Source organism: Elephantulus edwardii, unplaced genomic scaffold (assembly GCF_000299155.1).
Source record: "Elephantulus edwardii isolate Elephantulus edwardi_28Jun2011 unplaced genomic scaffold, EleEdw1.0 scaffold00030, whole genome shotgun sequence".
Classification (NCBI taxonomy): Eukaryota; Metazoa; Chordata; class Mammalia; order Macroscelidea; family Macroscelididae; genus Elephantulus; species Elephantulus edwardii.
The window spans coordinates 7,361,960-7,388,113 of record NW_006399780.1 but is presented as its reverse complement, the minus strand read 5'-3'; the positions used below and the strand labels follow the sequence as shown (position 1 = coordinate 7,388,113).

Genomic DNA, 26,154 nt, shown 5'->3' with positions numbered 1-26,154 from the left:
GGCCTACAGCCCCGGAGCTGTTCTGAGGATTAAGTTTACCAAACGCCCCACATTATCCGAATTTATTGAATTCCTGAATGAATGTAAGCATTTGGGTAAAATTATTTTGGAAATGGTGGTGTTTCTTGTTTTCTGCACTCATCTTGTCTTTGAGTTTAGGGTTACCATGTGTTCATAAAAATATTGTCTGAGGTACTGAGCCCGAATAACAAGACATCAGGCAGTAAGGGGTGATTCCTAGCAACCCAGGGAATCCGTGGGTTCTCTGTGGTCACCATGAAGTGAGCTCCCAATGCTGTGTCATGTGCCACACCCAGAAAGTAGCTTCTCCTAAGCCTCGGCCATTCTGACATCTTAGCATTACTTTCCCTGAAACAAAGGAGCTCTGATAGTACAAGGGTCAAGTGCTTGACTGCTGGCTGAGAGACAGGTCGGAGATGAGGTTCCAGCAGTGGCTCCTGGGGTTACAAAAGATCTAGTGATCTGTGTCATAAATACTAAAATTACAGTCAAAGAAATCCCATGTGGCAGTTCTATAGGATACAGCAAACCCTAACAAACTGTATTTATAGTTCTGTATAGTTGAGCCTAGAATTTTACAAATAAGGAAGTTAAGGCCAAGAGAGGGCTAGTCACCTGCCATGGACAGTTGCAGAGCCTGGACTCGCCACCATGCTGCAGGTGTCCCCTAATGGTCCTTTCCACAATGGCAGGCACCTCTGGCTTAATCTTATGAGGTGTCAGAGGATTCAATTCTGAGGAGTCTGCGCGTCAACCCATTTGAGTGTTTCAGTCCAGGCCAGAAGGCATGATGGAGAGATGAAAGTCATTGTTGAGTTAGAAAGTAGAAAAAGCATTTTCCTAAGGAGGCGCGCTGCTAACGCAAAGACGGTGCCTCTGGTGGTTCAAACCCACCAGCAGCTGCTGAGAGAAAAAGGAGCAGTCTCCTCCCCTGGAGGGTCAGCATTGAGTCAGTGACAACTTAGTGCTAGTAACAGAGTTTGTGAAGCTCCTTATCACTAAAAAACATTGTTTAAATAATAACAGCATTAGCAATCCTCTGACAAAACAATTCTGCCTTATCTATTAGTAGTCCTCTCCCCTGCTCAGCCATATTTAGTGACAACAGGTTTTCCAGTCTGCGTCTCGGCCTCCGCATATGGGCACTGTGACCTGAGGAGGTCAACTGCTCTCCTGAGCTGCTAACCTGAGACCAGACCCTAAGCACCACCTGAGATCAAAGATCCTCAAACTTTTCCTGTCAAAGGACAAATAGTAAATATTTTAGACAGTATGTGTTTTTAGAGTTGGGAGTCCATATAGTCTTGACCACAGCTACTCAACTTTGTGGGAGCCACGTCATCATACTCACAAGGAGCCCACAAAGGGATCTGCGTATCTTAAATCTGTAAACAGTATAGAAATTTCCATATCCCTCTTTGAATAACATTGCAATGCGTCCAAGTCTACCATAGCTGATTACTGCTGCACTCTGTCAATGTACAGCTGTGTTCTTGACCCAGTCATGACATGAACAGCCACAATAAAGTGCCTGAATTTCCCTAGAACCTCAGGTCACTGGATTTACACACATTCACCCCCATCCATCTGCATACACCTTTCTCTCTCCTTTTATGTCCTTTCCCTAACTTCACGCAGAACCCTATTCCTTTGGGGAGTTCTGGTAGCCTCATGGTAAAAAGCTGCATGGCAATCCCAAAGGCACATGGTTCCAATCCACAAACTACTCTATCAGAGAAGGATGAGCAGTCTCCTTCCAGGCAATTTGCTGTCTCTGAAAACCCACTGGAGGGTCAGCTATGGGTCAGTTTTGACTTGATGACACAGTAAAAACATATTCCTTCTGAGACAGTAACGCCTAGCTGCCTTGGTTTCTGGATGTAGGTGCCCGTCCGTCTTCCTCAGCTCACACAGAAGCAGTCAGCTGGCTATTAAGAATGATAGATTTCTAGATATTTGAAAGCTGCTCTCATATCTCCCTTGAGTTTCTGTCACTTCAGATCTTTCAACTTTATCTTCAAAGATATGACTTCTAGACTCTAATAAAGTGTCTTTAAAAGACCCAGTTGTAAAAAGTTATAGGAGTCCATGAATAACTAAAAAATATTTAGAGAATTACTCCCGTTCTCTGACTGTTCTGTCTAATCAGGGTGTTATTGTACTCAGAAGAGCCTAAAGCTACCCAGAGCCTCTTGGCGCCCTTCTTGTTCCCAAGCTCACCACAGAACCTCATTAATGAAAAGAGTTTTTAAAAAAACTATCTTAAACCAAACTTCTTCCTAATGAGCCACAGAAACTCAATCTCCCCTCAACCCCTGCAACCCAGAAGACCACTTAGTGTCTGAGGGAGTTCAGGAAGGTTGGAGCTGAGGTGTCACAGTGGAAATGCTTCCTTTTCAGACAATTCCTGAAAGCACTTGGGCCAGGGCCCTGGAGGCTGTTGAATAAAACTCCCTAAGAAGCTAGAGACAGGGAGACAGCTGGGATTCTGCTGCCTCCCAGAGGCAGGAATCCCTGTGGAGGGAGGCCCTGCACATCTGCCCACTTGCCAAATATTTACAGAGTGCCTCCTGTGTTCCAGGCCCCTCTAGGATTATGGGGAAAGCAATACAAGGGCAGGATTGTGACTGTTCCACTAAAAGTATTCACCACTGAACTCCTAAGACAAAGGCCTTCCTCCCCTTGAAATGACAGAAAGCTTTTTGGATGTAGTGGTGTTAATGTTTCTTAGGTATCTCCTATTTACAGACTTCCATGGATCAACCAGTATGTCTCTTTTGAGGATTGTAGAGATCACAGCAAACTGGTCTCTAAGCTGCACTCCAAGGAAGGCAGTTTTGTTTGAAGGTTGCTTCAGAGGCAGGCCAGGAGGGAGAATATCATGGGACTATACCTTCGAACACAGCAACAGAGCATGGGAACACTGCATGGTTCAAAATTGGGAAGGGCGTATGCCAGAGATACATCCTATCTCCATACCTTTTCAACCTGTATGCAGAACAGATCATCCGGGAGGCTGGGCTCTATGAGGAGAAATGTGGAGTCAAGATTGGTGGAAGATCTATCAACAATCTGCGTTATGCAGATGACACAACCCTGCTTGCTGAAACTGAGGAGGACCTGAAGCACCTGCTGCAGAGGGTCAAGGACTGCAACCTCCAATATGGATTGAGGCTCAATGTCAAGAAGACAAAGATTCTCACCACTGGACCAATTGGCAGCATCAGGATGGATGGTGAAGAGACTGAGATTGTTCACAGCTTTAGTTTGCTTGGCTCCACAGTCAACACTCTTGGCACCAGTAGCCAGGAAATTAAAAGGCACATTGCCATGGGAAAGTCTGCTGTTAGGGACCTCTCCAAAATACTTAAGAGCAATGGTGTCTCTCTGGAGACTAAGGTGCGTCTGATACAGGCCATGGTCTTCACAATCACTTGTTATGCATCAGAGAGTTGGACAATGACCAAGGAGGATAGAAGGAGAATTGATGCCTTTAAGCTGTGGTGCTGGAGAAGAGTATTGAGAATACCATGGACTGCTAGGAAAACAAACAGATTCATCCTGGAAAGGGTTAAACCTGGTGGCTTTTTGGAGGCAAGGATTCTGAGGCTCCATCTAACATACTTTGGACATGTTGTAAGAAGAGACCGGTCCTTGGAGAAGGACATCATGCTTGGGAGGGTGGAGGGACAGAGCAGGAGGGGAACGCCCTTTATGAGGCGGATTGATTCGGTGACTGGGGTTATCAGGAAGGGAGTGTCAGAGACGGTGTGATTGGCACAAGACAGAGCAGAGTTTAGGGCTGTTGTACATAGGGTCGCTATGAGTCGGAAGCGACTCGATGGCACATAACAACAACAACAACATACCTTTGAGATCTCTGCTCTGCAGGGTCAGGCCTTTGTCTATGTTCAGAACCTCTACTCAGTCTGCTCACTCACTGGAGATAGATCTGTCTTGCATGAGGCAAGCTCACAAGCCTGACTTATAAAACTAGAGTGCAAATTACAAATCCTTTCCATTAGAACTAACCTCTGGGTCATCTGAATGCATTCTTGCCCTTTGGACAGGAAGTTTGCATAGGAAGTCAAACTTCATTAAATAGAATGACACCTGTTGTTGTCGGATGCTACTGAATCAACTACAACTCATAGTGACCCTATGAACAGCAGTTCTGAACCATGCCCTGTCCTGTACCATCGTCACAATCTCTCATGTGCTCCCGCCCATTGCTACAGTGACTGTGTCAATCTGCCTTACTAAGGGGTCTTTCTCTCTTTGTCTGACCCTCCACTGTTTTCAGCATGATGTCCTTTTCCAAGGACTAGCTCATTCTGACCACAAGCCCAAAGTATGTGAGATGAAGTTTCACCATTCTTGCCTCTGAGGAACACCATAGTTGCACTTCCTCCAAGATAGATTGTTTTCCCTTTTTTATTGTGATTTTAACAAAGGTTTACAGAAAAGTTGGATATTCATTTATTCATTGTTGCACCTTTTCCTCCTTCCTTCCTCCTCCAGTTCACTTTTTTTAAAAAAAAATCATTCATTGTTGCAAAATTTCCTCCCTCTCTCCCTCCCCGGGTCCACTTTGCTATGTACCTCTTATTCTGAACTGTTGTCATACAGATACTACCCAATCATATATTCCTTTTAAACAGTTATTTCCTTCATCTAGTCCAATGCAGTGTTTATTATTTGTCCCCTCTTTTCTCAGTCTCCTCTCAACTTCCATGTCACTCTTGTTTTATAATAGTGCAGTTATGCAGTATTTATCCTTTTGTGACTGAGATAGTTCACTCTGCATAATGTCCTCCAGGGTCACCCATGTTGTGTAATATTTTATTAATTTCTTGTTTTTCAATGCTGTGCAGTATTCCATTGTGTGAATATACCATACTTTTTCTATCAGTTCATTTGTTGACAGGCACTTTTGTTGCTTCCGTCTCTTTGATATTGTAAATAACACAGCAATAAACATGGGTGTGCATACATCTGCTTGGGTGGCAGCTCTGGTTTCTTTAGGGTATATTCCTAGTAGTAGAATTGCTGGGTCAAATGGTATTTCTATTTCTGATTTTCTGAGAAACCACCAGACTGCCTTCCATAGTGGCTGTATCATTTACATTCCCACCAACAGTGAGTAAGAGTTCTAGTCTCACCACAACCCCACCAGTATTTGTTGTTTGCCGTCCTATTGAACTTTGCTATTGTTGCTGGATCAAGATAGATTTTTGGCAGGTAAGAAGAATATTGGAATATTCAGTCTCTCCTCCAACACCACAATACAAAGGCATCAATGCTTCTTCTGTCATCCTTATTCACTGTCCAACTTTCAGAAGCATATGATGCAACTGAAAATATCGTGGCTTGGATCAAGCACATCTTAATCTTTAAATGGTAGGAATAGTTCCTTAAATAGAAAGAATAGTTTTTTTAAAAAATCTTTTGTTGTTGTTGTTATGTGCCGTTGAATCGCCTGCTACTCATAGTGACCCTATGTACAACAGCCCTAAACTCCGCTCTGTCCTGTGCCAATCGCACCGTCTCCGATACACCATCCTGATTACCCCAATCACTGAATCAATCCACCTCATAGGGGGCCTTCTCTTTCTGCACTGTCCCTCCGCCCTACCAAGCATTATGTCCCTCTACAAGGACCTGTCCCTCCTTGCAACATGTCCAAAGTATGTTAGACAGAGCCTTAGAATCCTTGCCTCCAAGGAGCAGCCAGATTTGACCCTCTCTGGGATGAATCTGTTTGTTTTCTTGTCAGTCCATGGTACATTCAATACTCTTCTCCAGCACCACAGCTCAAAGGTATCAATTCTCCTTCTATACTCTTCAGTCATTGTCTAACTCTCTGATGCAAAACAAGTGATAGCAAAGACTATGGCCTGTATCAGATGTACCTTAGTCTCCAGAGAGACACCATTGCTCTTCAGTACTTTGGAGAGGTCCCTAACAGCAGCCATGGCAATATGTCTTCTAATTCCCTGGATGCTGGTGCCAAGACTGTTGACCATGGAGCCAAGCAAACTAAAGCTGTGAACAATCTCAATCTCTTCAGCATCCATCCTGATGCTGCCAATTGGCCCAGTGGTGAGAATTTTTGTCTTCTTGACATTGAGCCTCAATCCATACTGGAGGTTGCAGTCCTTGACCCCCTGCAGCAAGAGCTTCAGGTCCTCCTCAGTTTCAGCAAGCAGGGTGTGTCATCTGCATAACGCAGATTGTTGATAGATCTTTCACCAATCCTGATGCCACACTTCTCCTCATAGGGCCCAGCCTCCCGGATAATCTGTTCTGCATACAGGTTGAAGAGGTATGGAGACAGGACACATCCCTGGCATACGCCCTTCCCAATTTTGAACCATGCAGTGTTTCCTTGCTCTGTTCTGATGACTGCCTCTTGGTCCAAGTATAGGTTTCTCATTAGCATGATCAAGTGTTCCATCAATTTTATTCCTAATTATGGCAACCTCGTGTATTACAAAGTAGAACTACTCCACAGAATGTTCTTAGCTGTTATCATTATAGTTATTACTGTTATTGTTATGTACCATTGAGTAGAGACAGACCCATTGCTGACCTACCATAGGTTTTCAGAGGCAGTTAATCACACAAGAGATTTCCCTCTTTTTCCCAGAGAGCAACTGGCAGATTTGGGTAGGCAGTACAATTCCTCACCAGTAGGCCACCAGAGTTCCTTCTCCATCTATCATGATGTTGCCTGATGGCCCAGTGGTAAGGATCTTTCTTTTGGGGGTGGGGGGATGGGCGGTTATGTTGAGATGTAATGTTGAAGAATGTAGTCTTTGATCTTCTGCAGTAAGCATTTTATGTCCTCATTTTCAGCAAACAAGTTTGTATCATAACATAGGTTGTTAGTGAGTCTTTTCTCTAATCCTGATGCCTCACCCTTCTTTACAGAGTCCAGCTTCATGAATTATTTTGTGAACCATACAGATTGAATATGTATGAAGAAAGGATACAATTCTGATGCACACCTTTACTGATTTTAAACTATGCATTTTTTCCATTCAGTCAACAGCTTGGTCTCGGTATAGATTTCATATGAGCACAATCAACTGTTCTGTGATTCCCACTCTTCTCAATATTAGCCATAGTTTATCAAATGCCTTTGCATAGTCAGTGAAACATAAATAGGCATTCTTTTGTTATTCTCTGCTCTCAGTTATCTGAGATCATTGCTACATGGTCCATCTGACATCAGCCATGACATCTCTGGTGTCATGGCCTCTTTTAAGCCCACCTTGAACTTCCTGTCAGTATATTCTTCCAGCTGATTTTGGATGATCTTCTGCAGTGTTTTGTTAGCATATAATATTAATGATACTGTTCAGTAATTAACACATTCTGTTGGATCACCTTTCTTGGGAATAAGAACAAATACGGATATCTTTCAGTCTTCAAGAAAACTGTCCTCCAAATTTGCTTATAGACTGGTGAGCAGGTCTAGAGTTTCATCTGCCATTTGAAACATGTCAGTGAGTATCCTATCTATTCCTGAGCCCTTGTTTTTGGCCAATGTCTTCAAAGCAGCTTGAACTTCTTTTGTTACCTTTGACTCCTGTTGTTATGCTAATAATTGTTGTTGTTGTTGTTGTTGTTGTTGTTATCTGCCATCAAGTTGACTATGACTCGCAGTGACCCTATCCTATATCCTGAACCAACCTCCCTGTCTGAAACACCAGACTCCGTTTCCACGGTCACTGTGTCAATCCATCTCATCCAGAGTCTTCCTCTCTTGCACCAATCCTTCACCCTTTCTAGCATTGTGTCTTTCTCCAAGGACTGACTGGTCCCTCCTGGCAGTATGCCCAAAGTATGTAGGATGGAGCTTCAACTCCCTTACCTCCAAGGAGAAACTTGGTTTCAGCCTGTCCAGGACAGACATATTTGTTCTCTTGGCAGTCCACATATTCAATACACTTCTCCAGCACCCAACTCAAAGACATCATCAATTCTTCTTCTGTTATTTTTATTAATTGTCCAGCTCTCAGATGCATAGCAAGCAATTGAGAAGACCATGGCTTGGATTAGGTGCACCTTACAATGCAAGTTGTTGATGAATCTTCCTCCAATCCTGATGCCACATTCTTCTTCATAAAGTCCAGCTTCCCAAATGATTTGTTTAACATATAGATTGAAAAGAGAAAGAGAAAAGGTACATCTGTGACACACTCCCTTCTTGATTTTTAATCATGTCATTTGCGCTTGCTCTGTTCAAACAACTTCCTGGTGTAGGTATAGGATTCACATGAGTACAGTCGAGTCGAGTGTTCTGTAATTCCCATTCTTAACAATGTTAACTACAACTGATTGTGATCCACATAGTCAAATGTCATTACAAGATCAATAAAACACTATTAGACATCTTTTTGATACTCTTTGCTTTTAGCCAAGATCCATTGGATATCAGCAGTTATATCCCTAGTGCCGTGGCTTCTTCTAAACTCCACTTGTATTTCTGGCAACCTCTGTTGATGTACTGTCCTAGTTGTTTTTGGATAATCTTCAACAAGACTTTTTTTGCATGTGATATAAGTGATATTGTTCTAGAACTTCCACATTATGTTGGATCACCTTTTATGGGAATGGGAATAAATTAGGATCTCTTCCATTCAGTTGAGCATGTAGTTTTCTAGATTTCTTGGCACAATCTGGTGAGCACATTCATGGATGCATCTGTTTGTTTAAATATGGCAATTGGTATTTTATCAGTTCCCAGGACTTTTTTTTTCTCTTCCCAATTCCTTCAGAGCAGCTTGAACTTTCTCATTTATTATCTTTGGTTCTAGATAATATGCTACTTACTTAAATGGTTCTTTGTCAGCTAATTATTTTTGGCACAGTGACTCTGTGTATTCCTTCTGTCTTCTTTTAATGCTTTCTAGCTCATTCAATATATTTCCCATAGCATCTTTAATTTTTCAATGTCAACAAAGTCTTTTTTGGTACAGTGATTCTGTGTATTCCTTACACCTTCTTTTGATGCTTCCTAGGTCATTCAAGATTTTGCCCATGGCATCTCTCAGTAATGCAACTTAAGGCTTGAATTTGTTTTTCAGTTCTTTCAGCTTGAGAAATGTCATGCAAGTTTTTCCCTTTTATTTCTCTGACTCCAGTTCTTTGGCCGTTTCATTATAATACTTTGCTTTATCTTCTTGAGCTGCCCTTTGAAGTCTTGCATTCATCTCTTTTACTTCATTATCTCTTTCCTTTGTCTTGACTTCGCACTGCTTTAATTCTTTTTTCATAGTTTCTTCTGACATACGTTTTGGGATTCCCCCCCTTTCTCTGCTATCTTTGTAATGGCCTATATCACATCTTTGATTTCATCCCACGGCTCCTAACCTGCTCTTAAGATGATTTTTTTCAATTCAGGTGGGATAAACTCAAGATTGGTATTTTGGTTCTTGTGGGTTTGTTTTATATTCCTCATTCTCAATTTGAACCTGTACAAGAGTAATTGATGGTCTTTACACAGTCTTTGCCTGGCCTCATTCTGACTGTTGATATTGAGCTCCTCCAATGATTCTTTCCACAGATGTAGTCAATCTGATTTCTGTGCAGTCCATCAGGTGAGGTCCATGTGCAAAGTCATCTTTTGTGTTTCTTTTCTTTTTTTTAAGGTATTTGCTATGATTTAATCCTTGAATGTACAGAATTCAATCATTTGTTCTCCAACCTCATTTCTGTCATCAAGTCCATACTTTCCAACATGATAGATGGAGAATGAATTGAAACTGTCAATGATTCCCTCTTACTTGGGTCTACAGTCAACACTCTTGATGTCAGCAGTCAGAAGATCAGGAGACACTTTGTTTGGGGCAAGTTCACTGTCAAGGACCCCTTCAAAATAAAATTATGTCAATTTGAAGAGTAAGATGTACCTGACTCAGGCTATGGTCTTTTCAATCACTTGTTATGCATCTGAGAGCTGGGTGATGAATAAGGATGATAGAAGAATTGGATATTGGAGAAGAGCACTGAATATCCAATGAGTTTTCAAAAAACAAAGCAAACAAACAGATATATCTTGGAAAAAATTCAACCAGAGTAATTCTTAAAGGCAAGGATGCTGAGATTTTGGCTCACATATTTTTGGCATGTTGCCAGGAGAGCCCATTCCTTGGAAAGGGGCATCATGCTGGAGGGTTGATGAATGAATAGAAGACCCCCAACAAGATGGATTGACACAGTGACTGCAGCAATGGGCTCAGAAGTATCAGAGATGATGCATATGGCACAGGATAGGACAGGATTCCCGTCTTTGTTCATGAGGTTGCTATGAGCAACCTTGACAACACCTAACAACAACAACAACAATCTTTACAGAAGCAGATCCTCAGGCTTTTCTTTTAAAGCATGAACAGCAACCTTTAGGTTAGTAATCAAGCACAAAATATTTGCACCATCCAAGAGTCTTAGTTATGAGGTGTGAACATTACATGGCTTCAGATTAAAAATGTCTAATAGCCTCATCTTCCAAGGTACACATTTGCCTCCCCATCCTATGAATAATCTATATCCTAAACAATCTTCATCTTGACAATATTGCAAAGTAGCTTTGAGCAAACACTTTCCACTCACTAACCATTTTACCTCAAACAAATGTCTTCTTTTCTTTTGCGTACCAAATATATAAAATGTCTATGAAGCACCCACATTTCAGAAGATTGCAAGTGCACAATAACTATTATTCTTTATCTACTGCTGCCTCACAAACCTTCCTCCTCCCGACTTCTGCTTGGCACCCAGTCTTTCATGTGTTTGCCCATTTAGTCAGGTCATCCTCAGCTCTCAGTACAGTCAGTACCTGTGACTTTTTCAGCTTTGTGAGGAATTACAAGATTTTTGCTTTAATTCTCTAGATGTTATGGTGGGCAGGACTGTGACACCCAAAAAATGTCTGCATCCTAATAGCCCAAATCTCTGATTAGGTTATGTTCTATGGCAAAGAGAATTATGTAAGCAGAATTAAAATAGATTAATCTGGATTATCTGAGTTTGCTCAGTGTATTGATAAGGGTACTTTACTTTAAAGTATGCAGAGGGAGCTCTGGTGGCCTAGTGGGTAAGGGGGCTGAACTGCCAACTCAAAGGCAGGTGGTTTGAGTCCACCAACTGCTCCAAGAGAGAAAGATGGGTAGTCTCCCCCTTTGTCATTTTGTTGTTGTTGTTTGCCGTTGAGTTAGAACCACCCTATTGCTGACCCTCCAGCAGGTTTTCATGGGCTGTAAATCGGAGGGGATTGCCCATCTTTCCCATCTTCCCTTCATGGGACAGCTTGTGGGTTCACATATTTCATGCTTTTGGACTGCCAGCACAACAGCTCTCATGTGATGTAGTCTCTGAAAACCTGCTGGAGGGTCAGCTATGAGTCAGTTCTAATTTATTAGCAAAGAGTGAGTAAGTAAAATGAGTTAAGGAGGCAGAGGAAAACAGCAGAGTTCTGAAAGTGATGTAACAGGGACTTGACTGGCTGTCACTAGCCTTGAAGATGTTGGAAGGATCTGTAAGTGAAGACATGCAAATAACTTCTAGAGACTGGAAAAGACAAGGAAGTTGACACCTTGATTTAAACCCAGCGAGACTCATGTCAGACTTCTACTATAGAGAACTGTGCATAATACATATGTGCTGAATTATGCCACTCAGAAATACTGAGGCTGGCATTATTGAGCTGATTCCTACTCAAGGCAAACCAGTGTGGAAATGCTCCATGGGGGATTCTTGGCGGTAATCTTTGTCAGAGCAAATTTCCAAGCCTTTCCTGGTGCCCCTGGAGGGATTCAAGCCACAAACCTTTAGTTTAGTACTCCAATGCAAACCATTCAAGCCATCGATGGATCTCATTAAGCCATGAAGTTTGCTGTGATTTCTTAAAGCAGTCATAGGAAATATATAGATTAGATATAGAAACAGATGCTGTAGACATAAATATAGATATTGTAGTTTAAGGTATAGATTTATCTTTTGTCAATTCTGAGATATTAGGAAAACTTCTCTAAAATAACCACATTCTGCCAAAGTGAGAGGATCATTTGTCCTCATCTTTGTTCAAACAAGTATTTTTAAAAGTCTCCCAGGTAAAGTCTACCAGGTAAAGCTCTATCGTTGTTGTCTGAGAGAGGAACAGGTGATGCAGGAAAAGGACAGGGCACTTCAAACCTCACACATAATGCTAATTGCAATATCCAGTGGTAGGAAGTCATTCCCATTTTAAGCATTTTGATTCATTGAGCCTTACATCTGAAAATTAGCTATAATTGATACAAACTTAATTACACTCAGCAGGGCAGAGTCTCCAACTGATTTATGATGCCACCATCATGACACCAGAGTATCTGCAGTCCTCAAATGCTCATATGGCCCCTTATGTCTATAATGGGGAATATTAATTATGCTCATGCAGAGGGAAGAATAACGTGGAGTCTTGGAATAATCTGGACTCAAACGTTAAACACTTGTCTCATATAAATTCAGCCCACATCCATCTGGGCTCATTAAATCATTGAATTGCTCAGAAGCACCAAATTACTTTCCCCCCCCCTAACAAATTACATTTCTAAAGCTGCTTGTTTGTTTTGCATCTGGCAGTTGAGACAAAAGCCAAAACTTGTGTTCAGAGCCTGGGAAATCTCACCCTTTGCCTTTTTTCTTTTCTTGTAAAAAAGAGAAGTAGGCAGGTATTTGGAGAAGAGTCAGAGATTGGCAAGGGATCTCTCTCTTTCTCTTTCTCAGATACACACAGAGAGAGAGTGTGCGCTTGAGAGAGAGAGAGAGAGAGAGAGCATGCGAACGAGAGCCACAGGTAGCACAGAATTTCTTTTTTGTGTGTGAAAACTCACACATGTACACAGCAAGAGAGAGAGAGCTGCAGAATCCAGAGGAAATAGCTAGAGCTGTGAGAAAGGTTCAGGTAGGTAGGTAACTGTTATTTCTTGGCTTCTGTGTTGTCTGGCTTCATCAGACCATTTGCTACGTCCCAGCAGCCAAGTGCCCTCCTTCAACGAAGGGCCAGCAAGCAGCAGTTAGCAGGCACAGTGGACTAAGAGGAGGTGAGACTCGCACTCTGTTTCCTCTGGAAAGCCTTTTCTGGAAACTAGGGTGGTAGGACAGTCTCGCCAGACTCTGGCATGCTCAGTGAGAACTGATGATTCTTCTACATCCTGCAGGCATTCCAAGGTAGGGATGATGGACCCTCTGTGTCAAGGCCCAGGGCCTGGGTGAGCTCTGCTCCCTCAGGAAGAGGAACCACACCCACAGAGTTAGTGTTTGGGGCCACCATCCTCTTCTCTTGCCTCACCTGCATAGAGCAGGTAGGGGGTCTGCGTGTCCTGTTGACTGTCATCTCCACCTGGTGCATCTTCTCAAACTTTAACACAAACGTCAGTTACCCTGAAATCCTGGTGTCTCTGTCCAAGTATAGACCAGAGCAAGACATGAGCAGGGCACACAGAGAAGAATATCAAGTCTTCCTCTCTAGTATGTTTTCATTTCATGCCTTGACTCTCAAACATTGGCATGCACAGCACTCACTCATGAAATGTATTGAAAATCCCCACCCCGTCCCCATTCCCGAGAGTCTGATAGAGTAGATTTAGAATGGAACCCTGGAGTCTGACCCAGGTACCCTGAGCTATACAGACCACACCTTGAGAAATGCTCACATAGGATCTCATTCACTTTCATTTGTTTTTATAATTTCCTAGTTTCTCAAAGAACAAAATACATTATGTCAGAGGTTCCATATACAGAATGTGCTGAAGACTCCAGAGGACAGGTGCTGCCTGGGACACCCAGAGGATTGACATTGGGGACTCTTTATGTGGTAGATTGGGCGGGAAAGTCAGGGCTAAGGGGTCCTTTTACAGTCTGCTGGCAGCGGGAGACTCAGGAGAAAGGAATTTCCCACCTTCCCCCAGTCAGAAGGCCAGCACCTCAGCAGGGGATGGCAAAGGGGGGAGAATTCGAGCAGGGCATTTCCTTGTGTTTCTAGGCATGGGCAGGGCTATGAGTCTCAGGGAATGGGCTGCCGGGTCCTGGACCTCTGAGGCTGACTTTCACCAGAGGTGAAAATTCTCAGGAAGCCTGACTTCATCTCCAGCTCTTTTCAGAAGAAGAGGAAAATAGGAAGGAGCCACCAGTTAGGAAGGGCCAAGTGGAAACTGTTGCGGGTGCTGTGGACGTGCTCCAGACTCTTAGCAGCCCTAAGAGGAGAACTTCACAGCAGGGTTTCCTAGGTCTCCCTTGGAGGAAATGCGGCAAGGGGGCTCCCTAGAGGCAAGGGCTAGGAAACGTCATCTCATGTACTTTGGGCATGTTGTCAGGAGGGGCTAGTCCTTGGGAAAAGACATTCTGATAAATCTGAGAAAGAGAGCAAGACCCTTAGCAAGATGGCACAGTGACTATAGCAATGGTTTTGAGCATATCCGAGACTGTGAGGCTGGCATTCAGATGTGTCGGTCATAGGGTCGCTGTGAGTCAGGGTTGACTCAATGATACTAACAAGAACAGCAGCAATCTTTAAGAAAGCAGGTGTCCAGGTCTTATCCCCACAGAACTGTGAGGCAGTTACCAGTCTTTCAGCTCTCAGTCAAGTGCTTCACTGTTTGAGCCACCAAAGCAATTATTAACAGAGCGCCGGTGTAATGCATTACATGTGACTGCTAACAAAGAGGTCAGTGGTTTGAGTCTACCAGCTGCTCTGCAGGAGAAGGATGGACGGGGTCCTATAAAGATTTCTAGCGCTCTAGGTCCTATGGAGGGTCGCTGAGAGTCAGAATGCGCTTGATGGCAATGGCTTTGACTATCTTGGTTCTGTAATATGAGGATTCCAATTCTTCTTCAAAGTTTGCATTAGTGTCAGATCAATGAATGAAAAGAGCATCCAGAGCGCCCTGTGTGTCTGCAGCCCCCATATGCAGAAGCCCATCCCCTGACGGCCTCAGAACAAGGGTGCAGCCTCAAGGGGAATTTTCTGGGTGCCCTGGTGAGCCTCAATGCAGGCCACTCAGGCACTGGCCTTTCTCCCCCTCCCACCAGAGCTCTCCCGCGACCTCTGGCCCTAAGCACAGGGACAGATGACAGCATGATGGACTGTGCTCTCCTGCTCAGTCTGCCGCACACATTTCACCTCCTATTATTTGCCTCTGCCCACAGGAGGGGGGTGACAGCCAGATTTATTAGCTGAGGAGCAGGATGACTGATGGACTGGGCACATCGGTGGCACAAGCCCTGCTGGGATAGCTGGCCCAGGAGAAGGAGGCAGTGATGGAGCTGCAGGTTTAGCTCAATTACTGCCACATCTCAGGACCCTTCCTCATCACCTCCTGCCTCCCAGTCCACAGGGGAAGCTTCTGGCCCCTGGCTGCCACTCACTCAGCTACTACTGTGGCCTCTACTGCCAGGCCATACCCTGCAGCTCCCCCTGCACAGTTCCGCTTAACAGCCTCCAGCCTTCTTGCCTTCATTTGTTCAATAATTAAGTAACCTAACAGCTATTTGCTAAGTAACCACTATCTGCAAGGCATCATTCTAGGCACTGGAAACAGCAATAAGCAAAACCATAATTCCTGCCTTCACGTTGCTTTAATTCCTGCACAGGGAGCCAGATGACAAATAAGACTGATAGGAAAATGATACAGGATCCTGAACTAGAATCCTCTCCCTAGAGGAGAGGCAATGGAGGACTTGAATAGTGGAGCTGAGTGACGAGGAGAGGGAGTATTCCTGGTGGCCTTGGTGTATTCCAGGCAGAGGGAACAGCGGGTGCACTGGCCCTGGGGTGGGACCACCTGGGATGCCTGAGGAACACGAAGCCCGTGGGCTGGAGTGAGCCCGTAGGCTGGAGTGAGCAGGGGGAGCAAAGCAGCAGAGGTGGGCAGAGAGGCCTTGGGGCCTCACAAGTCGGTTTCTGCTCCGAGGCTTTTGCTCTGAGCTAGATGGGAAAACACTGGAGAGTGTTGAACAGAGGAGAGGGATGTGGCCTGACTTGTTTTCAGAGAATCCCTGTGGCTGCTAAGTTGAGAACACGCTGGAACAGAGCAAGAATAAAGCCAGCCATCCTGTTAAGAGACAACTGCCATGACCCCAGAGGGCCCTGGGTTGTGCGTATAAACTTGGAAGTCATCATTCAGTATGGCTGGTGTTCAAAGCTACGCATGAGGTTGGATGAGCTAGCCAGGAGGGCAGGTCAGCAGAGAGGTGGGCAGATGCTTATCTTGGGGTGACTCCTGGATAGAGCTCCTCCTCAGACAGCACCCACAGCTGGGTGCATCCAGCAGTCACTAGGCATCTCCTCTGTGCCAGACTCAGAGCTGGGCTCCCCAACCCCACCCCCTCCAGCACTTCCTCAGCAAAATGTGTATGTGTCGCAAGAGGAGTTTCCTCAATGACTGTCAGCTGGAGACTTTCAGGGCCTTAGAACAGCCATGGGCTCATTAATGACACCTCACCACCCAGCCTGCTTGCTACAGAACTCACACACAGTTAGGAGTTGGCTATTGTTTTGGAAATTTACAGCACATTATGCTGAGACAAGGGGCACAGTCTCCTTCACCAGGCCCTTCCTGCAAAATTGTATAGAAATATGAAGAGTCACTGACATTAGAACTGAGGGCCCAGGACCTACACTCATGTTGAGACCAAATGCCCTTTCAGGTTCCCTTAGAGGAGCAGAGGCAAGGAGGCAGGCTGAAAGGGGTCGATGAAAGGACAAGGGGATGTTTCCTATCAAGGGCTGGCCATGAGTTCTGAAGATCACAGGGTTCTCTTTGGTGTGTTCCTTTTCTTTCTTTCTTTTTTTTTGGTGTGTTCCTTTTCTAAAAGCCAATTCCCTGGATAAATTCTGACTCATGTCAGCCCTATGCCTAGAGCAGAACTTTATAGGTTGTTCTTGATTATGAGCAGCTTACCAGGCCTTTCTTCCACAGCACTGCTAGGTACGTTTGAACTGCCAGCCTTTAGATTGCTGGTTGGTAACGTGTAGTGTCAAGTCAGAACTGACTCATAGCTGAACCCTTCACTGGGTTTTCAGAAGCACGCGCGCGCGCACACACACACACACACACACACACACACACACACACACACAGGAGGAGATTTCTCATCTTTCTCTTCCAGAACAGCTGGTGGATTCAAACTCCTTGCTTTGAGTCAGCAGCACAATTCATTTCCACTAAGCCACCATATTGCACACCACTCACACCACCTAAGGACCTTGGTTTGGCCCTTACGGTGGTGTTTTAGAAGAAGCTGAGCTTCCTTTCTAAACGTCACCTCAAACTTGCAGAACAATGTGGGGGTGCCAGAGTAGAGGGTGTGATGCAAGCAACTGCTGGCAAGTTGCAGATCAGTCACATTTTGCAAATGTACACAGACAGTTGTAAATCTGTCACATTTCATTCTTGGCTGTCACCATCGGTACATGGTGGTCCAGCCATCTCTGAGCTATGATCCTCTGGGTGCTTGGCAAGGTGCCAGCCAGAGGGGGCAGCCCAAGTCTCAGATCCTGAATCTGTGGGAAGAGCTCCCGGCACCCTGCGGAAGGTTTTACACTTTGCACGATGCCAGCAACACACCGCCTGTTGTCACCCGTGGGCAGAGGTACTGCAGAGAGGCTTTTACGTTTGTATCTCTAGGTCAAACTGGCATGCCGAGGTTGGTCTGAAGCCCAAGACCCTACAGAGGGCTTGATGCTGCAGGGAGGAGCCAAGGTCCCGTGGAGATGAGAGTAGGCAAGCAAAAATGAGATGCATTTGAAAACCTGAACCTCGTTTGTGATGTGGCCTCCAGCCAGCTCAGGTGCTAGTGCCACACTAGTTCTATAATATTTGGACCACATTTGCAAAATAATGGCCATTTATAAAAAGTTCCTTCATACCTCAAGTGAGTTTCAGCCACCTAGAGGTATAGGCAGCACCAAAAACCAAGAAACGGATGCTCAGAGAGGTCAAAACACCAACCAGCTCTGAACATGACAAAAATGAGAGCACGTCCCAGTGTCCTGACCTGACTTCCACTATCCTTCCCCCCACCAATGCCTGAGGATTAGAGGGGTTCCCCTCTCCTGGGGATCCCATAGTCAGCAGTGGGAGGTTGACACAGGCCAGAAGAACAAATGGTTAGTCTGGGTGCGCTAAGGGGTGGGCAAGGAGGTTTTAATGAAGACGATAAGTGCTACAACTATCTAAAATTATTCTGAAAAGTGAGAGAATGAAACGAGAAGAAAAAAATTAGGAGGAAAACATTTGTAGTTGTCAAAGTAGGAAGCTCAACTCCAGCTCAATGGCATCAAGTCAGAGCCAACTCCTGGCTGACTGACCCCCAGCAGGCTTTCAGGGGCTGTAAGTCACATGGGAGGAGTTTGTCCATCTTCATCCTGACAAGCAACTGGTGGATTCGAACTGTCTGTCTTTGGGTTGGCAGTGCAACTGCTTACCCACCAGGTCACCAGAGCTCCTTAAAGTAGGAAAGTAACTCCAGAGTATGCCAGTATATACTGAAGAGGGGGAAAGAAGAGAGAGAGCAGGCCACCACCATCCTCCCAGCACCCAGCCCCACTAACCCAGGGCGGGGACGGGTCACACAGCCGGCTGCAGTCTCAGGCTCACCCCCTGTGGTTTCCGGTTTCTCCCTCAGGTACCGCGTGGTGGTCTCCTACCCACCTCAGAGCGAGGCGGAGATTGAGCTGAAGGAAGGTGACATCGTCTTCGTGCACAAGAAGCGTGAGGACGGCTGGTACAAGGGCACCCTGCAGAGGAACGGCCGCACAGGCCTCTTCCCGGGCAGCTTCGTGGAGAGCTTCTGAGTCGGCTCTCACCGGACACCCCCCTGCTCCCCAAGGATGAAGGCTTTCCCCAGAAGCCCCAGGACACGGGAGAGGGAAGAAAGGGCCACTCAGGGGTCGCAGATCCTTTGAGAGGTCGTGGGGGCAGACAGGCACCACGTCCCTGTAATGGGGAGGGGGCGGCGGGGAGGGCTGCTGAGGTAGTGCCTTCTGCCCGCAGTGCCCAACCTCGAGCACACACACTCAGCAGAAGGCCAACTCCCTCTGTGTAAATTGTAAAGAAAACCTCTTTTAAAAAGAAGAAGCTGATGGCGAGAGTTGATTTATTGCTGTAACTTATTGCCGAGCTGCAGTGTTCTTGTCTGCTGCCTATGCAAGGTGAAGTTGAAGGTTGTAGAAGGATGGCTGAGTGCATTGACACCTCTGGGGTGGGGCCGGGAGGGTGGGGATTGGGACAAGGGAGTGTGGACAGTGTCTTGACAATAGGCCTGCCCTGGGGTGCAAATGCGAAGTCCAAGTTGCTATGTCACCATCTCTATATACCTCAATAATCGACCACCTGGCCCCTCAGTAAGGGATATTCGAGAAGGAGAGGTGCTGTGTAGAAGGTGCTGTACAACTGGTGGGCCCCAGGCAAGTCCCTCGAGAAGCCGACCACAGCTCTTTCCGAGGAAAGGGGAACACACAGTCCTATTTGGCTTCGTCTCCTGCCAATATTATAAGCAACAATTTTTGGTTTTGCCACCACTGTCCCTTTCCATTGCTTCTTTCTTACGATGTATCTTTTGAATGTAAAAGCTGTTAGATTTTATATATTTCTAATAGGTCATACATTGCCTATTTTTTCATACATCTGGTGCTGCCTTTTTTGTAAAACTAGTATTTGGTTGAGCTTGAAAGGAAAAAAAATGTCTGAGGCGACATCAAACGGCAGGATTTTTATATTTACCATGTGAATTTTGGAGAAGGCTGCAAAGCCCATGTCCTCAACATCAAAACTTTGGCTAGTGCCCCATGGAGAAAGAGAGATTCCATGTAGGTGGCAGGGAGGGAGGGGGTGAGAGTTTGGAAAAAGCCAATTTCTTTAAACCCTTACCAAAGCCCCCTGGTCTGTCTAGACAGTGATCATTATTATTCAAGAACTGGAAACATTTCTAGGAAGGGTCATTGTAATTGCCTTTTATGTGGCAGTGAGGAGAACGCCACAGGGCCACCTCAGCCCAGGAATATGGAATTTTCCTTTGTTAGGGCTTCAGAGAGAATGACTGCAATTAGCATCATCAAAAATACGATTTCTGACTATAGAAATGTACAGTTTTTACCACAGTTCTGATTCACCACCTTAAGCTTTCCTCTCTTCTTCTTCCTCTTTTTTTTTTTTATTTTTAATGAATAAATGCTCCCAAGTCAGGTGATGAAAACCTTCATCTGTTAGAGACTTAAAGGTACAATAAAGAGAAGCAAGGAGAGTCAATGCATGGATGGTGACTTAAAGGATTGAGATGAACTCCAGGGGGAGCTGGAGAAGGAGAGAGAGGCAGAAAGGGCAGCTTTGATGGTGAGCTCTTCAACTAAGTGAGCTTGAGAGAAACTTACTCATTAGCAGATCAGCTCTCTTCCCACTGAATCTGAGGATTGGAGCCCTATTACAAGACAAATTTTATTCTCAAGAGAATGACACCTTAGGAGGACATTTTAATCAGTTCAAAGTCACGATGCGTAAACCCTCTCTATACATACATTTTTACAAAAACCACTTGGTCTTAAATTATGCTGCATAAATTAGCCTTTGGTTACGTAGAATCTCCCTGGTTTTCAAGGATGCATCAGATTCTAGAAACAGTCTCTTTGCCTGGCATGAGGTTGCCTTTGATGTACAGAAGGCTTATTTCTTGTCAGAGTTCCTATTTTGGGATGTGACTTGACTACTTGTTACTGTCAGGTGGCCACCATACTCACAAGATCATGCTTTGAGGAAAAGGCTTTCTTTCTCATTCTAGATGAAAGCAGATTTAAGAAATTTGTTCTGAAGTGAAGAAGAAACTCTGGGTTCAACTCAGCTCTGTGTGCTGAGTTAACCTAAAACACAAACTAGCTATTCACCATGGGTCACCCAAAGAGTTGCCTAACACACACAAAACCCGGGGGTTTAAGATCATGTTGTCACCAAGAAAGAGCAGGGAATTAGTACAGTGGTGCTTGTTCTCCAATAAAATCAGAGTTAAATCAAGTTTCCAGATACTCTGGAAAATCTTAAAAATAATCATAGTAATAACAATGTTAAGTAGGGCGACCAACAAGTAGCCAAGCAGGCTCATTTAGGCTTTAATTGCTCTCCCAGCCTCTGCCCCCATGGCGGTTGTGTTGTTGAGGGTGTCACGTTTATTTTCAATTGATTCATAGTGACTCCATGAGACATAGTAAACCTGCCCCATAGGGTGTCTCAGGCTGCACTCTGTAAAGGAGCAGATCATCAGATTGTTCTCACAGAGAGCCACTGGGTGGGTTCAGACTGCCAACCTTTCAGTTAGAAGTCAGTCACTTAGCTGGTGCTTACCGAGAAATGTAGTCAAAAGCCTAATTGCTGTGGGGAGAGGCAACAGAGGGGTCTGAACAATTCATAACCTCGACACCTACTATAGGAAGGGTTGGGCCAAGCAACCAGGTGTCTGTGGAAGACACTACTTGGTCCCCTCTTGTGGACATTGTTACCACCTGAGGACACAGAAGGAAACCCCACAACACCATGATGCTGTGGGGTCCTGGGCTGATTTCTACCAGGGCCACGCTCTCTAGTGGGGTTCCCATGCTTGACTGCCTGAGAACAGGAGAAACGCACACATAGCCCAGATGCTTCACGATGATGTTTAAAAACACAAATGACCAACCTTCATGAAGATTTAACCCACAGAGAAGAGCAGGAGCAGAATGAATCCTTTTCTTTGGCCATCTTGCCTTGAAAAACTACTTGGTTATTCAGATGAAACCATTACCTTGCTTGAAACCCTCATGTTCCAACCTCCCAATGATTTATGCTACTTCTGGAGTAACATCTTCGTGGCCACAGTGCTTTGCTTTGAGCACACAGTGCAGTGTTTACAACCCCTAGTGACTTGGTGGAAAGGAAAGGAGCAGCAGACATCCCCAGTGGGCCCTTGGATGGCAGGAGTTGAGCCAGGGGAATGAAGGGGGGGAGCAGGAGGATGGTATGCAAGCACTTCCCAAGGCAAGAGGCATTTTCTTGGCCACCTCGTGTTGTGAATGCTAGTCTTGTGTGCCCCAAGCTCAGCTGACTGAGAAGTTCTCTGTACTTTGCACAGTTCACACACACACCCCCCCTAATGTTTTTGTCAAACACAAATGTCAGTGTGTGATTTTGGAAAAATTGACAGTGATGACAAAACTATGATGCCTGTGTTTCTGAGTCTTTAAATAAAAATTAACATGGAGAGATCGCATGTCAGATTATTTCTTCTGTTGCATGTGGAAGCAGGGTTGGGGGAGCAAAGGCTGTGAGGACCTAAGGACAAACATCAAATAAAAAGACCCTGAACTGGGGCAAGTATCACACCTGTTCATGTGGTTCAGCTCCATGAGTTGGACTGGAGTTGTACTTACACACCTTCTGCCAAATACCCACATTTCCATCATAGCAGGTACGCTGTGTAGAAGCTGTGGGATATTTGGGCCAGCGGGTGACCTCTGTGATAATATTGAATACTTACGGAATATCTCTTTGCTGTACTTGGAGAATGGAGCCACAGAGACGAGTCAGGATGTATCCATCATTCACATGGAATAGACATTTGCAGAACACTAAGGACCTCTGGTGGTGCAGTCTGTAATGAACTGCCCTATTAATCCAAAGGCTACATATCTTGGGTAGTTCAAGTTCACCAGTGGCTCCATAGGAGAAAGACGAACAGTCTCCTCTTGTTGTGATTTACAGTCTCACACCTAATGGAAGGCAGGTCCCTGTGAGTAGGAACAGACTTGACAGCACTTGAGTTTGAGTTTTGAGTTGAGTCCTTTTTCATGCACTGAGCCAGACCCTAAAGAAGGAAAAAAGACACAATCTTTCTCCTTCAACCCCACCAATAGAGCGTACAATCCAGAGAGGGAACCTGACGCTGAGCAAGTGCTTACCACCATGAAGGACCCTGCACATGAGCAGAAAGGACTTTGGAACACATGCCCAAAGGTTCCAGCCCACTCAACAGTGATTTCAGAGCTGTTTCTTGTCAAGAGAGTCTTGGAAAGAGACAAAGGCTTTACTCAGTTTGGGGGGAAGGTTATTGGGCAATAGATTAAGTGTTTCTCTGTCAGGAGAAATCCAAGGACGCTGCCCATTCTGCAGAGGTCATTTCAGGACATTTGCCGCACACTTCTCCATTCCTCCTCCTCTGAGTCATTCATTAAACAAATACTTCCTGTGTCTCCCCTGCACCAGGCACTAGCATCTCAGAAATGAATTCTGCCTGAGGGGTGCCTGCTATGCTGGAGCCTCCCAGGGATCAGTTGGTCCTTTCATGCTAGAATTGTGATGCCAAAACAGGAGGCCTGGGGTCGCTGCTCCCAGGCCCTTCCATCTGCCCTCCAGAAGGAAACATCAGTGCTGCTTCCCCTTAAGCTCTTCTAATACTTCAGATCTTCTCCCTTCGCAGTAGGTCCTGCTCAGTGGCTCAGCACTGGTGCTGTGGAGACAGCAAAACTCATATGATACCTGTTGTCATGGTGAGTATGTGTTAAAGAAGATGGACAGAGTCAAATAATTCGCAGAATTAAGCAATAGCTTAAATTGTTGTTATGTGCCATCGAGTCGCTTGCCACTCTATGTACAACAGCCTTAAACTCTGCTCTGTCCTGTGCCAATCACACTGTCTCTGACACTCCCATCCCAATTATCTCAGTCACTGAATCAATCCACCTCATAGAGGGCCTTCCCCTCCTGCGCTGTCCCTCCACCCTACCCAGCATGATGTCCTTCTCCAAAGACCAGTCCCTCCTTACAACATGTCCAAAGTATGTTAGACGGAGTCTCAGATTCCTTGCCTCCAGGGAGTCACCCGCTTTAACCCTTTCCAGGATGAATCTGTTTGTTTTCCTAGCAGTCCGTGGTATTCTCAATACTCTTCTCCAGCACCACAGCTCAAAGGCATCAATTCTCCTTCTATCCTCCTTGGTCATTGTCCAACTCTCTGATGCATAACAAGTGATTGCGAAGACCATGGCCTGTATCAGACACACCTTAGTCTCCAGAGAGACACCATTGCTCTTCAGTACTTTGGAGAGGTTCCTAACAGCAGAATTTCCCATGGCAATGCACCTTTTAATTTCCTGGCTACTGGTGCCGAGAGTTTTGACTATGGAGTCAAGCAAACTAAAGCTATGAACAATCTCAATCCTGATGCTGCCAATTGGTCCAGTGGTGAGAATCTTTGTCCTCTTGACATTGAGCCTCAATCCATATTACTTAAATATCCAGGCAAATAATTACTACAGCACAAAGTGCTGAAGGCAAAAGGAGACCAGATCTGTTCTGAGGCAGAGAGGAGGGTCCTAGCAGGGGACTATTCCTGTCTTATCTGACCCTCTCCACCAGTCACCTTTCCATTTGCTGTGTGACAGCTCTCATGTTGCTATGATGTTGGAAGCTCTGCCCCTGCATTTCAAATTCTGATAGGTTTCAGGGGAGCCTCCAGGATAAGACAGACTGAGAAACAAGACTGGCCATTCCCTTCTGAAATAGAAGACCTTCAAAAACTTTATGGAAACAGAAGAACATTGTTGAAGATAGTGAGCGCCTCTCATATGAAGGCACTCGAAATACAAGTGGGGAAATCTCCCTCCTTAAAGTAGAGTCCACCTTCATGATGTGGTTGGAATAAACTTTACACCTAGTGAAGGGCCTTTGTTTGCTGACATGACAAGACTCAAAATGAGGAGAAACAGCTGGGAACATCCATTAATAATTGAAATGTGGAATACACAAACTATGAGTCTAGGAAAATGGAAAGTTGTAAAAAATGAAATAACTTCCATAAAAATCAACATCCTAGGTGTTAATGAGTGAAGATGGACTGATGGTGCCCGTTTTTAATTAGACAATCATATCTACTATTGACAAATTGAAGAGGAATGGTGGTGGATTTATTATCAAAAGGATGGTTGGTGTAAGAGATGGAAAGAACACACAGAGTCACTGTATCAAAAAGAACAGAATCATTTCAGGAAGTAGCTTATGATCAGGAACTAATGGTGATGAAGGAAGACATTCAAGCTTCAATGAAGGCATTGGGGGGGAAATAGTCCCCAGAAATTGATGAAATACCAATTGACATATTTCATCGAACAGATGCACCTCTGGACTTTATTGCTAGTCTATGCCAAGAAATTTGGGAGACTATCGCCTGGCCAACTTACTGGAAGAGAATAATATTTGTTCCTATTCCAAAAACTGGTGACCTAACAGAATGTAGAAATTATCAAGCAAAACCATTAATACCGAATTCACATAAGAGCCAGACATGCCCGTCCTACGGGTTAGCAACAGAACAGAGCTCCCTGGAGGGGAACGAAAACCTAGAGGAAGTATGCCATGATTAAGAAACTGAGAGAAGTCCAGGACCAGGACTGCCAGGAAGAGAGAGGACGGAAGATAGAGGGAAGAAGGGAGGAGAGAAGAGTGTGGGGCACGGAGAGGAAGGGGGAGGGGGCCTGAGATGGCATCACATAGACAAATGGAGGCCGGATCAGGCTGAGGCTTCCAGGCCAAAACCCAGAGGGGACTTTGAAGGGTTTGAAGAGGGTGACATGATCATGCCTGAGCTTTTCAAAGCTCCCTCTGTTGGCAGTATGGAGAATGGACAGCATGAGTGTGAGAAGACCTGGTAGTGGCAGCAATAGGACAGCAAAAGAAGTAATTATGTCCATGCCGAGAATGATGGCAATAATGAGGAGTGAAGCCGACAGATCTGAGGAGTCTCCCATGGAAGCCACGTCAATGTGGAGGCCAGGAGGAAGCTCCAGAGCTAACTCTCCTGAAGGGCTGTGCTATACTCTACAGAGACACCACTGTCAAGTTCCTCTTCTTGTACTTGCACATTTATTTACTTAGGGGAGGTGGAGCAAGGGAGGATACAAGATGTTCTTCTGAGAGTGCAGAGATGAGGATTCTGTAGAGCTGGTGATACAGAAAGGAGTTCTCCCCATCACAGGAGTCTAGAGCGAGGGCTACACGGTGGAGGGGACCTGGGGGAGGGTGTGTAAAACAATGAAAGAATCTTTTCTTTTACTTTTCCATAATTTTT

General features: G+C 45.0%; 1 protein-coding gene across 1 annotated transcript in view; it reads left to right on the top strand.

Moving 5' to 3' along the window:
* SH3RF3 (SH3 domain containing ring finger 3) overlaps positions 1-18,865 on the top strand; it is a 588,334-nt gene extending 569,469 nt beyond the window's left edge. Inside the window, exon 10 of the mRNA XM_006883820.1 lies at positions 18,697-18,865. Coding sequence (XP_006883882.1) covers positions 18,697-18,865 — 169 coding nt within the window. The remainder of the gene's footprint in view (positions 1-18,696) is intronic.
* The last annotated feature ends 7,289 nt before the right edge of the window (positions 18,866-26,154 follow it).